Consider the following 18,183-nt stretch of genomic DNA (forward strand, 5'->3'; position numbering starts at 1 on the left):
TGTGTGTGTGTGTGTGTGTGTGGAGGAGATGAGGTGGAGAGAGAGAGAGTAACGCACAGTGACTTAAATAAGTAACTTTAATCTGATTACTGGATTGGAAATAGTAACGCGTTAGATTACTCGTTACTGAAAAAAAGGGTCAGATTAGAGTAACGCGTTACTAAGTAACGCGTTACTGACATCACTGATGGTGCTCTATGTATGAATTTTACCGGTCGGGTATTAAGGAGCAGTAAAGCCATTTCACTGAAGTACAGCATTATACAGGAGTTTTAGTTTAGTTCTCTGGTAGTATTAGCATTAGCTGTAGCCTGCGGCTAACCCTGGAAAGCACAGCTAGAGCAGCATTAGCATTAGCCGTTAACCACAGCTCTAGCTCTTTTGCTGTTCAGAGGTGAGTATATCGGATTGTAGACCTTTAAGTTTAAGTTAGCTAATATTGCCCTGCCTTACCAGAACACACCAGGGTTCCTCAGTGTAGCTCTGCTAACTGCCAGTGGTTAGCCGCTAATGCTAATGCTAATGCTTCAGCTTTAGTGAAAATCTAAGCTTACTGTAAATAATGGAAGTGGTTTACTCACCCAAATAAACAGTTTTCAGAAGAGAAATTTGTGTAAATAAAGGATAAGAGTCTCCACTGGAGAGTTGGTGTATTGTAAGAGAATCACAGCTTATTTGGCCTTTATATTTTCTTCTGTTGTATAAATATAGCTTGCTCAAAATAAAGGGTTTAAAGTAATTTATTCAGCATACCTAACATTTTATAATCTCATGTGTATTTTATGGAATATAGTTTTAGGAAAATAACAGGCTGTAAGTTAACACAAGTTGTTTTACTTGTGGACTAAAAATGTATGAACTGTAATGAGTGTAGTTAAGATATGACTTGATTAACTATATATAAATATAATGTGTTGAGTTTGACTCTACCAGAGAGCTATTTTTAAAACCAACACCAGTGCAGAGTAAATTTAAATAGAGGCAGTGTGGAGCAGTGTTGATTTTTGACTATATAGAGAGTTAAATTTACTCAGATTTAGTGTTAAAGTAACACTGGGGTTAATGTCCTTTTAACACTGGTGAGTGTGAACACATATATACACTCTTGTCTGGTGTTGAATGTAACATTGGCAGTTTTAATTTAATAAATGCAATTTTTCTTTGTAGAAAAGTCTCAGGGTGTCCAAAAAAATTACAATTTTAAGTACTAAACTGCCAAACCTGCACTTAAATAAAGTGTATAATATACAATATACCTACAGTATTAATGTGTCGTTTGCAACTGGGACACAGCCCCAGTTTCCATCTAGGCTCTTGTCGCCTGCCTCTGATACATAATGCAGTTTGTGCAAAATTCATGTCTTAATCATCACACACTTGCATCAGAATGTGCTGAGATGTTCTTAAAGATTCTTTCAGCATTACCTTGTTTGGTCCAAACCAATCTGTTGTGTTAAATGGAACTAGAGCAGCAACAATTATTCATATTCATACATATAATAATAATAACGTAATTAGCAGTGTTGATTATAAACAATTCACTGTTGATTAACTGTAGTAAACAAAATGTTTGGAAGAAAAGTGAAATGAGGAGAAGTAATGGACTCCCTCACAGAGTTTACACATTACTCGGTTTGTGTTTCCAAAACTGCCCAAACACAACAACTACTATACAGCATTTACTCACTGAATATAATTTAATCATCTTCTATGAATTTGTAAAGGGTAACTAACCCCCTGATTTTAGCTGACTCCACCCTTAACTCAAATTAAACAATTCTAAAAAATGGGAGGAGTAGTTTGTGAGGGGCACTGGGTGATGTATGGGTTTAGGGGCGTGGCAGAAGGGAGGGCTGATTGGACTGAGCAGTTTGCCTCTGATAGCAGTGAGACACATATAGTTGGACATCACCAGGGGGGATTGTGAGTGTACCGAAGTACCGAAGTCCACGGACACATCATCCAAACCTTTAGCACAGTTGAACCAGCGAGGGCGCTACAGACACATTAATATATATATATATGTATATATATATATATATATATATATATATATATATATATATATATATATATATATATATACATATATATATATACACATTAATATTATGCTTTCATCAAATGTTTGAAAGAAAATTTGATCATACTTTTTTAAAAATACAATATACTGTATTTAAAAAAAATAGACTACTATGAAGTACACTTTTTAGTTTAATGTCATTAAATATACTTCTAAAAAATTATTTCCAAATATACTTTTATATATTTTTAGCAAAGTGTGTTAAAAACAACTGTTACAGTAGTTCACATAAAGTGCAATGTATCATGTAACTTTTTAGAAAGTAAATTAAATTACTACAGTTATAAAATTTAAAATGAATTTGTAACACACCAAAATTTGTATGCAATTCGTATGCAATATTAAAAATATATGTTCCTTACAAAAGACACGAACAAGAAGCATATTTGTACTCTAATGTAAATATATTTAACAAAAATTCTTAGTACATTTTGAATATACCTTGTGTATAATAGTAATACTGTTGCAATACTCTTTAAATGTATTAGACATTTACTGTAAGCCTATTTAAAATATGGGGTTACATACATAAAGTAGTATGTTTAAATGTTACTTAAGTATATTAAAAAGGGTTCTATTTTAATAAAGTTAAGTACAATTTAAGTAAGATATTTGTACTACTTTTATACAATTAAAGTATAATATGTACAAAAAAGTTGTTCTATTTGACCACTCTTTAAATTTACTGATTAATATTGTGGCTACAAGAACACTTTAGTGCAGTATAGCATAATAATGCTTAGTATACTTTAATCTACTTTTTTCACTAGGGCTACAAAGTGCACAACAGGCTCTATACCTATTCTGATCTCTGTAATACACACACACACACACACACACACACACAAAATGACTACCCTTTCTGACATCCATTAACCCTTAGATCAGTGACCATTTGACCACATTTAAAGGCTTCTACACACACCTGCTCTCAATGAGAATCAAATGATTGCATTCCCGCATTATATAACCTCATGTATCCTAATGCGCCTGGTGTGCTGTAATGAGGCTCTTGGGCTCATTAAGACATCATGGTTAGCGTTAGCCGGGGTGTGAGGCTTTTTGGAAATGCAGAGAAAAGTCAATAGAGAGATGCCAGAGCGACCCAGCAGGGTCCGCTGGCGCTGCTTGACGTTGTCATAGCAACAGCGGCCCGGGTACCGAGCCCAATAAAAGCCTGTGGGAGGGCGTTACCAGGGCTTGATGTGATAGAGCTCCTATTTTTGGGGGCTGGAGGAGAATACGAGACAATAGATGTCTCCTCAGAGGAGCCGAGAAGGAGTCATAAACGTCAGTGAGTCAGTTCACTGAGCGGTAATGGAAGGATGAATGATGAAGTCGGGGAGTCGAGCTCAATAACGAAGCTGTTTGATGTCATTTCGGTAGTCTTTTATGAGAGAGCTGACTGAACAGTGGCAGTTTGAGTAAATTGCATGACCAAGGCCCAATCACATTTCACCTTTTAGCCTTACCACTTAGCCCTACCCCTCTGTTTTGCATGTTCACACCTATGCATAGGGTGTCTTGATTTTTGTTAGGCTGGAGTTGTAGGGGGACATGTTTGAGCTACATGGTCCTTCAAACCGAGATTTTTCGAAAGAAACCCACAAATAAAGTACTTTCCTTGTTAAAAATTATGATAATAAATATTCTACTGTAGATTAATGTGAAGTTTCAATGTTTTATTCTCATTTCCTTCATAACAAGCATAAAAAGCAGTTTAGTTAGTAGTTTGTACCTAGTACCTAGCTAACTTTCCCATTCCACCTTAAATGGTCCAACAGACTGCAGCGGCTGAACAAAATAAAATAAAATAAAATAAAAGATAATTTCCATCACAGAGGACTTAAGAAACGGACAATAATAAGTAATTGCTGCACCACCTGCTCCCTTTTTGAATACATATGATGCCCAAAAGTTAACTAGCAGCTAGGTTGCTGAACCTTAGAGCTCCACTTCTATATACAGCTCTGGGAAAAAAATAAGATATCCCTTCAGTTTCTGAATCTATTTATAGGTATATGTTTGGGTAAAATGAACATTGTTGTTTTATTCTATAAACTACAGACAACAATTCTCCCAAATTCCAAATTAAAAAAAATATTGTCATTTAGAGCATTTATTGTCAGAAATTAGAAATAATTGAAATAACAAAAAAGCTGCAGAGCTTTCAGACCTCAAATAATGCACAGAAAATCATCTAAATAAACTGTTTTCAGGAGAGAAATCTGTGTAGATTAACATTAGCCCTCGTTTGACTTTGAAAGAAAGTGTTGTTTTTAAGAATTGAAGTTAGCTTAGCTTTACTTAACTTAGTTAATGCTTCCTCCCCACCACCACCCAGCGGTGAGACCTGGTAAATCAGAAGAAGAACACGGCAACACCCCTGCTCCTTACCATAATGTGCCTTATAATTCAGTCTGATTTATAATGTGAAAAATAAATCAAAGGATTCATTCGTTAACTAAATTACCATTGTTTATAAGTTTCCTTTACTTGGTTGCTACTTAAGTTTTTTGTACAGCTGCTTCACTACAAATTACATGAGGCTGTTCACCTAACATCTCCTTAAAATTCCATTGGTCAGGACATACAGTATCACAAAATGGTAACCACTCCTCTGGGCTGCGTTAAAACTGTTTTATCCAGTGTGAAGGGGCGTGAAAGATACACAGTACACATATTGGTCATTTGAACTTGTGCTTGTTACTCAGCTGTTGGCTGTGATGCTCAAACTGGTGTTATGAAACCAAACCCATCATCCTCTCAAGAGCTGCTGAATCATTCTAACACCGTCGCTGTCGAGAGGCAATCTTGGTGCCAATAATTTACAGATAGACGAGAATCAGGTTAAATGGCTGCATTATTACACTACAGAGAGACTCTTTTATAGTGAACGGTCCTTTTTGATATTTCAGACTTCAGATTTATAACACTGGCTATTATATAACATTCTCTGTGAAAGATCGTAAGTGTTTAGGTGGGTTTGATTGGTTTAATGTCTCTCTTTTGTAAGCTAGTGAACTGTGCTTTTGATGTATACAGGTGTGCAGGGGATGTAACGCATTATTATTGCAGACTACATTATAATAGCAGGAGATAGATTTAAAATACCAGGTGTGGTAATGGAACCTGCAAGTTTTTTAAGAATGGATCTGTGTTTTTATTGGTTTGAGAGCCCAGAGATTGCATTGAACTGGTAAAAGCACCTTAGAATTCATATCATTTTGGGGCTCTCAAAATGGGAATTTTTAAAAATATAAATAATAATAAAAAAAATAATTCACACCAATTTTATTTCTGATTTTTTAAAAGTCCCAGTTTTACACAGCATGCCAATGATTGTTCATTATGGCTGTATTGGCTGCAGTTCTCCTGGTTTTAGTTGTAAATGTTAGTTTGCTAGTATTGACCCACGCCCTTGACTGGGCAGAGAAGAAGAAAAGAGGGGGAGCGAACTCAGAGTATTTGGGGTGGAGTTCGGGGCAGCTTCGCTGTAAAGCGTGAAGCCAAAGCACCCCCTCAAACGAAGAGAAACATGAGGAAAAAGAATAAAATTAAAGAAGGAGGAAGATGGGGAGGAGGTGGGTGCGAGGTTGTTCAATGAGCAGGTAGAGAGGAAGTGACGGTTTAAATAGGGAAGAAAGTGGGAGGAGTGAGGGCGTGGATCAACTCCCAAAACTAAGCTATAATACATAGCTTCACTTAGGCAAGTAAACAACTGATGTTAATTATGTGAAGTTTCTGGCAGGGATCCTGTGATTTTGCGCTGGAAAAGTTCAGTACCAGAACCATTCAGGAGTTTGGCACCATCATTGGTACCCTGCTTGTGTAAATAAACACTTTGGGCTCTATCTTACACCTTGCAAAAGTGTGGTGGTCTGGAAGTGAAGTGTGTTTTTCAGACTGAATAGATAGCCCTGTACATACATAAACTTTAAAGAATGGACCTGTGTATTAACTGGCTTGAAGTCAGACCATTTTTATTCCTGCGTTTTTCTTAAAGCTCTGTATATGCAACAAAATAAAGCTTTTTTTTCAAATTTACCATTATTTTATCATCATTGGCATTTCATAAAATTGATCAAATTAAAAAAAAAAGAGTAGTTTGGTGGGCTTTAATTATATAGTACTTATTATGATATATCTTTTCTTTGTGTTGTAGTCATGGTGATGTGTGATTCCTTCTAATAGAACTGTAAAGAAATCTGTACAGCTAATCAGTTCCATAATCCATTTTACACAAATGCCACTTTAAATGACTTTGTTTATGGCTTTGTTTGTATCACTATATGAGCAGCTTCCAGACGTGGATGCAGTTCCAATTTATGTTTATTAGCAGAATCATCAGTGCTTTTCGTAACTAATTGTTTTGTATGCATGCCTGCTGTCATGTTGTGTTTTATGTTTTCGCTATTCAACTATTCGAGAATCATCTTGAATGTGAACTGTGTGCATTTTATATCATGCGGACAGCAGTTCAAGAGGACTGTGTGTGTTTATTATTATGTGTGTGTGTGTGTGTGTGTATGTCTGTGTGTGTGCATGTCAGAGCGATTGCAGCATGGTGTAATGATATGATGTTCTTCTCTGACTGTATAAATGAAATGTACTGAAAGAGAATCTGACCCTGTACAGTGTGTTCAGTCTGCTTGATTAAAATGACCTGACAAGGTTTGTTCCCTGTGGAATGAATGTCCAGGTATTAACGTATCCATAATAAGTGATGATGCTCCCTTACTCTCTCTCTCTCTCTCTCTCTCTCTCTCTCTCCTTCTCTCTCTCTCTCTCTCTCTCTCTCTCTCTTAAATACACACACCCAAACAGTACTGACCTTTAAGGCTGTGAGTGTGTGGCATTTCACTGGCACACATACACGTTCCAGCCTATGCAATATACAGTGATTTTCAGTAGGGGGTATCTACATGTATTTCCTCATTATTGTCAGGGGTGGGCAGAGGGGTGGGGGTGTAAACGCTTAGGTCTCAGACTCACCAAGCTGATGAGAATGTAGAATGAGGCCTACTAATAATCACTATGTATTATCTTGCCATTTAATGAATTAGATATTAAGCATGCTATAAATACTACATCCCACTCACTGTGCAGGTGTGGAAGAGATCAGTTTAATCGGTATTTTTTATATAAGAACCAGGGGTGATTATAATTTAGCTGAACGTTCTGCACTAAAGTTAAAGTAAACCCAGTGCTGAATAAATAAAAGGGCAATTATAAAGTGAAAAAAGCTGGATCACAACGCAACATGCATGATTGAATTTTTTTCCTACTATGAAGTAAAACATACGGAATCATATAGTAACGTAATAGTGTAAAACAAGCCAAAATACGCTGTGAAGCAGAAACTTACGGTTTCTGAGGCTGGTAACTTTGATTAACTTATCCTGTGCAACAGAGATACCTCTTGATCTTCCTTTCATGGGGCAGTCCTGATGAAAGCCAGTTTCATTATAACGTTTTTGATGGTCTTTGCAGCTGCACCCAAGGATACTTTTCTTAAAAATGTTTGGAAATGTGTTTCAGATTGACTGACCTTCATTTCTTAAAGTATTTTTTCTTTATTTAGTTTAGTAATTCCTGTCATAATATGCATTAGAATATTACTTTTTGAGCTATTTACTGTATACCTGTAACTCTACCTCTTCACAACTTTACAACTGATGCTCTCAAACACATTAAGAGACAATAAATTGAAATAATTAACTCTTGATGAGTTCAGCACAGCTGTTAACTGAAATCCATTTCAGGTGACTCTACCTCATAAAGCTGACTGTGATGTGAAAACTCTAAATCTAAACAACAGGTTCTACTTTAAATAACCTAAAATATAAAACATATTAGTTTGTTTAACACTTTTATGTTTACTAAATAATTCCAAAAAAATAATGTTTTTTCTTTAGTATTGGATAACTTTAGTATTAATATAGAATTAAGAACATTTTTAAATAATAAAAAAAACACTGAATTTAAAGTGTTTCTAGAGTTTTGACTGGTACTGTATATGGGAAATATAGTGAGCTAAGCAATCACATGATTGTTGCACATATATCTTTTGATTGGTTGATTAATTTATTGAAAAACTAAAATCTAAAAAATACTGAATTTCAAACAGGTGATAAACCAATGTATTTAATTACTAAGTTGCCCCAGCCTTATGCTAGCAAGCTCCCTCCAATAAAATGTAGGATGCCAGGCTTCACCAACATGACGAGTGTATAAAAAGAAACAGATGCTTTAAAATAGTTTTGAGGTGCTCCAGGCCAGAAGGACAACATCACTCTCCAGAACTGCGTAACCTTAGTCATGTTTGTGGAAAATCCTGTAATGTTAGTATTAAGCCTCAGTCCACATGCTTCTTTCACTTTAGCTGCTACTTCTGTATCTCTCAGCTTGGAGGTGGAGCTCAAAACGTGTTTTTTTTTTCTTATTTAATGTGATTTGCCCAAGAGCAAAATGTACCAATTCTAACATAGTGCTGCTTTAAACAAGGACACACAGTGTCACTAATGAGAAGCACCAAAATCCTTTTTTTTACTACTATTAGCACCTATTTGTCTCAGCCAGTGATCACCAACAGCCTGATGGCATCCAGTGGGTGACAGTTGGCTTATCCTTATTGAAAAGCACAGACTGTGCTGCTTGTCTTTCCATCAGTGTGTGTGTGTGTTAGTGTTAATGTGTTTTAGTGTTAATGTGTTTGTTAGTGTGCGCTGGTTTGTTAGTAATGGCTATTGGATGAAGGATGAATTTGATAGGATTATGGGATGCTGCAAAGAGGCCTTTCTAATCTCAGGTGTGTGTGTGTGTGTGTGTTGCCATGGTGACTGCAGGTTGCTCTCCAGGATGGCTGGCATGAAGGAGCAGCAGTTTATTGAGGAAAAGCCATTACTTCCTGAGACAAGAGGACAAGACACGGAGATGGTGAGTGTGTGTGTGCCTGTTGCATTCACACTCTCAATAGGTGACTACTGTGGGTCCTACAAAGGGTTATTTGAGTAATCTTTTTTGAAACCAAAAACTATCACTCATTGGCCACTTTATTAGAAACAACTGTCTGTACTTCTTCCACTGGCTACTTAATGGAAACACTACCTTATGCATCTAGCTTCCAAACTATTGGCCACTTTATTGGAAATTCCTACCTTGTGCTTACTTTCACCTACATGTCAATTAATTAAAATACCTACTAGCTACTGACTCCACTCTCTGGACACTTCATTAGAAACACCTACCTTCCCTTGTCAAAAATACGTTTTCTTAAGAGCATTAAAAGTATGTTCAAATTAAATGAAGAACACTGGAAGTGCCTTTTTAATTTAATCTACTTTATGAAAATACACATTAAATACACTTTCTCTGTATTTCCATAAAATGCATTTTTAAGCAATATGCTTTCAATTATACATTGTGTTGATAGAAAATCATATAGTTAAAATTATATAGAAAATTATATAAAAATTAATACTGTGCAAAGTATGCAAAGTAGTACATTTACAATATACTTTCAATTTATTCAAAAAGGTGTTTAAAAAACACGTACTTAAATCCACAAAAGTTTACAGAAGTTGTACGAAAAAAGCATTCAAAAGCACATTTTATTGCCTTTATGTTGTATAGTATAGCTTAATTACAACTGAAATATACTTAAGTTGCCATAAGTTGTTCCGAAATAGTACATTTAGTATGTATTTAAGTGCATATTTTATTTTTAAAAAGTATGTACTTTGCCATGTTAAGTATACTTTTAAAAATATACTTAATACACTTTTCTTTTACGTGGATTGTGCCTCTAGTTACTACCTATTTTTTTTATTACATACCCATACCTCCCATACCTTCTGATAATCACTATATGAGAAACACTTACCTTATATTTCCACTCACTTGCCACTTTATTAGAAACCATCTGCCATTCATTATTTTATGGCAATGTTAAAAAAAAAAAAAAAAAAAACCTTTGTGACACCTTCATTTTTTAAGAGTGCAGATGGTTCTAAATATAGAAGATGAGGTAGGAATGTCTGTGTCCTCATTTCTTCTGAAGCAAATTGTAAAGATGATGTGTGGACGAAGGTTTATCTCTCTAAAACCAAAAAGAGACACATTTTCAGTTTAAGTGCAAAATGTGAAAAAAACTAACAGGATCTGAAAAGCGTGAAATACGGGGGCCAGAAAAACGTCATCTAAAGCAATGATGGAGAAAATAGCACTTTTTATAAAATCGGAGAACTGCTGGCTCCTGTCCGATACACAGGCAGATCATTTCTGCTGAAAAGCCTCAGAAGGAGTTTTTATTTAAGAATTGGAACAGCCTGTTTCTTTGACTGTGGCGAATCCAAGAACCCCACGGTGAATGACGTTAATCAAAATCGAATTAAAGTGACCAGCACACAATAAATGCTCAATTCTTACAGATAATGAAATTGATTGACCTGCGGAGGTGCTCATTACGCTGAGTGAGACATTTAGAGTTCAGTGGAAAAATAATCATTGTTATTATGAAGCGAAGGTTATCCACATAATCCTGTTGAATTGTAGGTCTGTAAAAGTGCAGAGTGTTATGAGAATTTCAGCTATTAAATGAAATAAAGAAAATTAGATTAGTAATGCCTTTCACCAGCAGAAGAAGAGTGAGTATGCTGACTCACAATAATAATTACATTTCTCTCTAATCCTCTTTGCAGTCTATCGACAATTAATATATACTGACTGGCCACTTTATTAGAAACACCTACCTTCTGCCTGCTTTCACTCACTGGTGTCTTTATTACAACCCCAAGCCATGTGTATCCACTGAACAGCCACTTTATTAGAAACACATATTATCTTGTGCTTTCACTCACTGGCCACTTTATTAAAAACACCTACTATCTTGGCCACTTTATTAGAAACACTTACTATTTTGTGCTTACACTCACTGGCCACTTTATTAGAAACACCTAATGTATCTTGTTCTTCCACTTACTGGACACTTTATTAGAAACACCTACTAAGAAACACCTATTGTACCTTGTTCTTCCACTCACTGGCCACTTTATTAGAAACACCTACTATCTTGTGCTGCCTCTCACTGGCCACTTTATTAGAAACACCTACCTTCTGCCTGCTTTCACTCACTGGTGTCTTTATTACAACCCCAAGCCATGTGTATCCACTGAACAGCCACTTTATTAGAAACACATATTATCTTGTGCTTTCACTCACTGGCCACTTTATTAAAAACACCTACTATCTTGGCCACTTTATTAGAAACACTTACTATTTTGTGCTTACACTCACTGGCCACTTTATTAGAAACACCTAATGTACCTTGTTCTTCCACTTACTGGACACTTTATTAGAAACACCTACTAAGAAACACCTATTGTACCTTGTTCTTCCACTCACTGGCCACTTTATTAGAAACACATACCATCTTGTGCCTCCACTCTCTGGCCACTTTATTATAATTGTATACTCCTTCCTTGTTATTCCTTACCTGACAGATTGTTCTAGAGCAGACAGTCTACAACTAGACGTTTCTAATAAATTGTCCAATGTGTTTTTATTATATAGAATCTTAATAAAAGGAAATTTAAGGAAATGCATCTCCACTAATGATCACAGTGGGATTTTCAGTGCTTCACCTAAAATCACATCCACCTGCAGGAGTTTATATTGTATACAGCAAAACCCCACATCTGCAGGGGGCGCTGTACAGCTTTATGTTTTCTGTAACACTTTTTATATGTAAAGAGGCAGGCGAAAGGAACGAGTGTAAATGCACCCTGTGCTCAACCCCGCCCCCACTCAGCACGCCACTCCCACAGGTGGCACGAGATGGCCCGCCACTGGCTCGGTGTGACCCGGCATCGGCGTCGGACCAGCGGGTTCATGATGGTAACTAATGCACAGATCACGCCCTTTTTCTCCTGCAGCAGAGTGATAATGATGTCAGACCAGACTAATCTTAGTGACATTATGATTCTTCACAGGATAGAACAGAGTAAATTAATTTATTCAGCAGCGTTTTTCTGTTACTTCTCCTATTACAGAATATTTGCACTCTAAGGCAAACGGATTACAAAGCACATTATGCCACACTAGTAAGGAACAGGGGTGCAGCCATGCTTTCCTTCTAATTCAGCAGGTTTTGCCTAATACTCAACTCTGAATGGCGAAAAGCTAGTGCTTAGCATGGTTATCAGCTAATGCTAATACTGCTCCAGTCTCTGTGCTGGAGAAACTTCACTGGAACTCCTGTATAATGCTGCACTTCAGTGGAGTGGCTTTACTGCTCTTTAATACCTGACTTGTAAAATTAATATATACAGCACTTTTGGTTTTGGGGGAAATTTAAGGATTTTACGTGCACCTTATAGTGCGATTATTCCAGATCAGCTTATCTAGACCCTTTCTATGATGGACCAAACAGGGCCAAAGCAACCTTTGTCTTTATTAACCTTCGCTAATGCTAATTATGCTCTTCAGAAAACATAACTATTCAGCAGGTGATCTGTCAAATACTGGAATCTGAATATTCCTGTAAGATTGCCCTCATAGTGAGTGCTAAACCACTGCTTCAGAAATACATTATCAAAGCGCACACGTCACATTTAATCAGGCCAATATCATTATTTAGCTATGAAACATAATAGTGAAGTTCTTACTATAGATCAGTCTCACTTTGTAGCACTTAGTTTATAAGCTTACAGGCAAAGAGAGGCATAAATCAGCTGTTGTTGACCTGGGAGTGTTTGTCTCACAGAAGCTGTTAGTGCATTATCAGACGACTGATCAAATGACTGATCCCCTGCTGTGTCATGAGTTTGGTTCAGGCTAAATGCTTTGGCTCATACTAAATACTAAATAATGTCTGTTATGGCTTGAAGTCAGCATCACATTTTACCTCCACGAGCAACAAAAAGTAGCACACTTTCACTTTGGCCTTCTCTTGATCTTTTCACTGAATGCAGTGCTACTGCAGTGTATCTTTAACTAATCAAATCACTCTGCAAATCACTTTTTGCCAGGCCAGGTTGGCTCAGCTTCCCAAAATTGCCTTAAACATGGCTGTTAAAGCTCTTGCTCTATTATCTCATGATGGCTCTACTGTTACATTACATTACATTTTACATTACATTACATTTAGCGGATGCTTTTATCCAAAGTGACTTACAGTAATTAGGTACATTAGCAATAGGGGACATAAAAGTTAAAGGAAAAAGCATTTTTGACAGGGCCTAAAGGAAGCTGAGGTAAATCGTGGGATAGAGGAGGAAAGGAGGGGGAGCAGTAAATGAGGTTAGAAGTAGTTAGTTTGTTGGAGGTGTTAGGAGAGTAGGTGTTCTTTGAAGAGCTCTGTCTTCAGGAGTTTATTATTAAAGATAGCGAGAGATTCTCCTGATCTGGTAGTAGAAGGTAGTTAGTTAGAGGTGTTAGGAGAGTATGTGCACACATTTAAACTGTATGTGATCAATTACACAGATTATGAACAGTAAATTAACAGTCAATTATAAAGTGCAAAAATGCATAAGGAAATCTATTAGAGATACTAAATAGTAAAGAACCATGCTAATTTGTTAGCACCATGCTAATTTGTAGGGCAAAACAAACAATTCAGTTAGCAAGTTGAAAGAAATGCCTTACCTGATTGGCTACTGAGAGAGTTAGTTTCTTTACAGAACTAATCAGCTAATTCCGTTTCTGATATCAGTATTGCTCTGCAGTCTTGGGTGTGACCTGTGTGTGTAAAAGTGTGCTAAATGTTACCATATGCCTTCTATCAGAGTGTCTACTTCTCAGTTTACTGCTGGTTTTGCTGCTTGGCTCTCTGTCTCCTGAGGGGAAATTGTCAACAAGTGAAGATAAGTGAAAGGTTTCATTCCAAAATGTATTATGCCATGAATAAAAGGATCAGATTATCGTGAAATAATCACTATCGTGTGCATATTGTATTGTAAAATGCCTGCCACAGTGGAATACTTCATAGACCAGCCACAGTGGACAGCGCAGTGGTTAGTAATAATCGTGACTGGCAGCATCTGGCTGGAATTGTCCATGATTAGACATTCCACAAGCCAGTACATGGTATGTGGCAAATGTCTTGGGACACAAAACTACTCTGTCCCATGACATTAGCAATGTTGTGTATACATATAGTACCCCTTAAAAGTTTGGACACACCTTAAATTCAGAGATTTTAATTATTCAAAAATGTTCTTAACTGTAGATTAATACTAAAGTCATCCGAACTATGAATTAAGAACATATTAACTTACTTATGGAATTATTTAGTGAACAAAAAATGTTAAACAAACCAGAATATGTTTTATATTTTAGATTCTTCAAAGTAGGAATCTCTTGCTCTTCTCAGTCAGCTTTATGAGGTAGAGTCTTCTAGACTTGTCTTTCAGTTAACAGCTGTGCTGAACTTGTTAAGAGTTAATAACCTGATTTTTTTGCCTCTTAATGTGTTTGAGAGCAACAGTTGTAAAGTTGTGAAGAGGTATACAGTAAACAACTCTATTTAAGTAATGTTCTAATCCATATTAGAACTACTCAGCTAAATAAAGAAAACAAGTATGCTCAAGTCCAGGCCATCAAAGACCATCAAACATGTTATGATGAAACTGGCTCTCATCAGAACTGTCCCAAGAAAGGAAGACCAAGATTTACCTCTGTTGTACAGGATAAATTCAATCCAGTTAGCAGCCTCAGAAACCGCAAGTCATTAGCACCCCAACTAAAAGCTTTACAGAGTATTTTGGTTTGTTTAACACTTTGTTTAACGAGTTTACGATGATTCTTTATGTGTTCCTTCATAGTTTGGATGACTTGAGTATTAATTTACAATGCAAGAAAAAAAATTAAAAACATTGAATGAGAAGGACTGTCCAAACTGTGAAAGTATTGCAAAGTGTACAGTACCAATAAAAAGCTGCATTTCTAAACTAGGCTGCAGCATGTGTGAAAAGGGTTGTAGTTTAAAAATATATAGTTTAATCAAATTTACTGTATACTTTAGTCAGACTTGTATAATAACTTTGTTGCTTGTTGTGTAAGCCTGTGTGCTCTGCTAATGCAAGACAGGCAGTGCTGTTGCAACCAAGTTAACGAAGATCAGATTTGTCAGCCTGGTTTGTAATGCATCCGTCCAGGACAGAAAACTGAGCATGCTCTGATTTTAAAACATTAGTCCGTCAGTCCATCAGATTCAGTGTGAATAGACTTCAGCCCTGGCAAACAAACTCTAATTGCTTTTAATGCATTTTGGAAATAAACCCTTCACTTTCAATGTATTCAATCCACAATAACCAAGACAGAGCTTGACACTTGAATTGCTCTGCTCTTGCTCCTAATAGACAGTGAGTGTTTACTGCAAAACAGTGAGACTGTACTGTTTTTATTTTCACTGGTTTACATTTCACTGTGTGTTGTTTTTGGACACTACCAATCAAAGGTTACACACTTTCTATTCATTTAAAGATGCTTCATATATGTCATCTTCACTATTAAAACACATTTCCAGAATAAACATGAGAGAAACACAGCTTGAATAAGATGTGTCCAAACTTTTGGCTGGTAGTGTACACTCTTACGCTCTAACTCTTACGCTTGACCTCAGATGTGAACGAAATGGAAGGCTGCCAAAAAAAAAAAACAAAAAAAAAAAACAATTGGGGTACAGGTTGGCATAATCACATTAATGTATTAATGAGATGTGTTACATGTTGTTAAATGTGCTTTTCTTGGATGTGCACTTTAACCAACTAACCTCTACACTTCTTTACCCTCATCTGCAGGAAATGGATTCATTTCCAACAATGCTAATGTCACCAATGTCAACTTCACTGCTAATGCTAAAGCTAATAAACCTGCCATCACTCTGAAGCTGCATTCCTGTTCTTAATGTGTTTTTTTTTATGTTTAAAATAAATTTGATTTTCAGAATTGCCAGCTTGTAGTCTCACCCTGTGGTGGATAAAAGTGTCCCAAACTCTGTATGTTTTGTCCTGAGTATATTTTACTCCTGAATGAGATTTTGCTATTTTTGAATGTGAACTAACCTTGCAACATATGATTGGTAACTACAGCAAAATATCTCTAAAAATATAAGTATTAAATAAAATAAGTATTACATATTAATACTTGAACAGCCAGCCTTGCAAAATTAGCTTGGTGAAGTCTATTTCCCAACCAACATTTTTTGGTTAGTAAAACGTTAAAGTTACCGTTTTTAGAATGTTCAATTTGTCAATTTTTTTTGTTTGGGAATGTTACTTGTAACATTTCCATTATGTTGGTATGCGAATAGCTGCAAATGTGAGAAACATTATAATAGCATTATTTCTGTAATGTTACAGGCTAACCTTCCTAGAACCTTTTAAAAATGTTGCTAAACATTCTTATAACAGAAATAACATGCAACGTTTGCATTTTCCAAGAAATGTGAAGATTGGGGGAAAAGGAACCTTTTGAACTGGACTTTAATAGAAGAAAAAGAAAAGGTCCCACAGATTATCCAATTTATATGCTGAATTAAAAAATATAAAAAAGCAATTGTTAAAAAATCCAAATGTAAACCAACACCACAACATCCTCACCCAAATGGCTTATTTATGAAGCCCTAGTGAAGTGAACATGCTGGTGAGGATGTTTGCGAGGCTGTCTTTAGATTTTAGCCTAAGCGCTAACCAAAGAGCGAAGCTAGGAGCCTTACAAGCACCTGCTGCCCCAGCTTTACTATTCTGGTGTTGGTTTATCCTCCATATTTTAAGTTTATTAAATACTGTAAGTTATACTGTGTCAATTGTGCTTGAATTGTGCTTGTGATCTCTAAATTTTTACCCTTCTTAAATATCAGGAAAAACATACCCTATGATGGTAGGCTAGCTTGTTATTTAATGTAACTCTTGACCAGCTTAGGCTGTTTTCTCTGGATGAACAGCTGCAGGGTTCCCACAGGTTCTTAAAAATTCTTAAAATATCTTAAATTAAAATTTGTGTAATTAAATTGACTTAAATTTACTGTAAATTTGCTGTAGGTATTACATTTTTGGTATGGTGCGTTTAATGCCGGTGGGAAAACACAGTTGCTGCCAGTAAACATCTAATCCGGGGAGAGAACTAAGATTAGCGGAAAGCTAGCTAACATTAGCAGCAAGCTAGCTAACATACTAACTTTAGCTAGCTAAAGTGAGCTAGCTAATTTTACCTTGAATGGAACTAAGGTTAGCAGAAAGCTAGCTAACATTAGCAGCGGGTTAGCTAACATACTAATGTCAGAAAAAAGCTAACTAGTATTAGCAGCAAGCTAGCTAACATACTAACTTTAACTAGCTTAATCGAGAGGGATAGAACTAAGGTTAATGTAGAGCTAGCTAACATTAGCTGTTGGAATGTTGGGTTAGCATAGCTAACCTACTAGCTTTCCTCAGACTTCATTCAAAGTTGTTTACCACAGGGTGTGATAGCAGTGGTATATGGAAATTGCATTCATTTCTGTTATAGAGAGGTCTAGCTTAGATTTAAAATTTCAAATGACATGACTTCAGAGTGGTCAAACCCACATGTCTAATAAATGTTTACCAATTTAAACCCAGCTGATCATCAAGAAAAAACAAGCCAGCATAAGTTGCAGTGGTGCTTAAAAGTTTGTGAAATATTTAGAATTGTTTTACATTTCTACATGATCTAAAACATCATCAGATTTTCATCTTATCCTAAAAGTAGATTAAGAGAACCAAGTACACAAAAAAGACATATATATATTAAAATTGATCGTTAATTTATTCAGTATAATCATAAAATTCTCCAATGTTACATATTTGGGAGTGGAAACATATGTGAACCTTTAGGATTAGCAGTTAGTTTGAAGATAAATTAGAATCAAGTGATTTCAATTGGGTGTGAGTGGGAGGAGCTTTTTGATAAAGTCTAAAAATGGAAGGGGTAGAGTGGGAGGGGCACTGAGTGATGTATGGGTTTAGAGGTGGGGCAGGAGGGAGAGCTAATTGCCTGAGCAGCAGTGTGCCTCTGATAGCGGTGAGACGCAGATGGTTGGACGTCATCATTATTTATTTTCCTCAATAAATAAATTA

General features: G+C 36.1%; 1 protein-coding gene across 4 annotated transcripts in view; it reads left to right on the plus strand.

Moving 5' to 3' along the window:
• ndrg4 (NDRG family member 4) overlaps positions 1-18,183 on the plus strand; it is a 67,180-nt gene that overhangs the window by 12,370 nt on the left and 36,627 nt on the right. For 3 of the 4 annotated variants that reach the window (XM_022683884.2, XM_022683886.2, XM_022683885.2), the window contains 2 exons: positions 8,932-9,022; positions 11,837-11,980. In XM_022683884.2, coding sequence (XP_022539605.1) covers positions 8,932-9,022; positions 11,837-11,980 — 235 coding nt within the window. The remainder of the gene's footprint in view (positions 1-8,931; positions 9,023-11,836; positions 11,981-18,183) is intronic. The other variant, XM_022683887.2, reaches the window with a different exon arrangement.

The sequence above is a fragment of the Astyanax mexicanus genome, chromosome 10 (genome assembly GCF_023375975.1).
Source record: "Astyanax mexicanus isolate ESR-SI-001 chromosome 10, AstMex3_surface, whole genome shotgun sequence".
NCBI lineage: Eukaryota > Metazoa > Chordata > Actinopteri > Characiformes > Acestrorhamphidae > Astyanax > Astyanax mexicanus.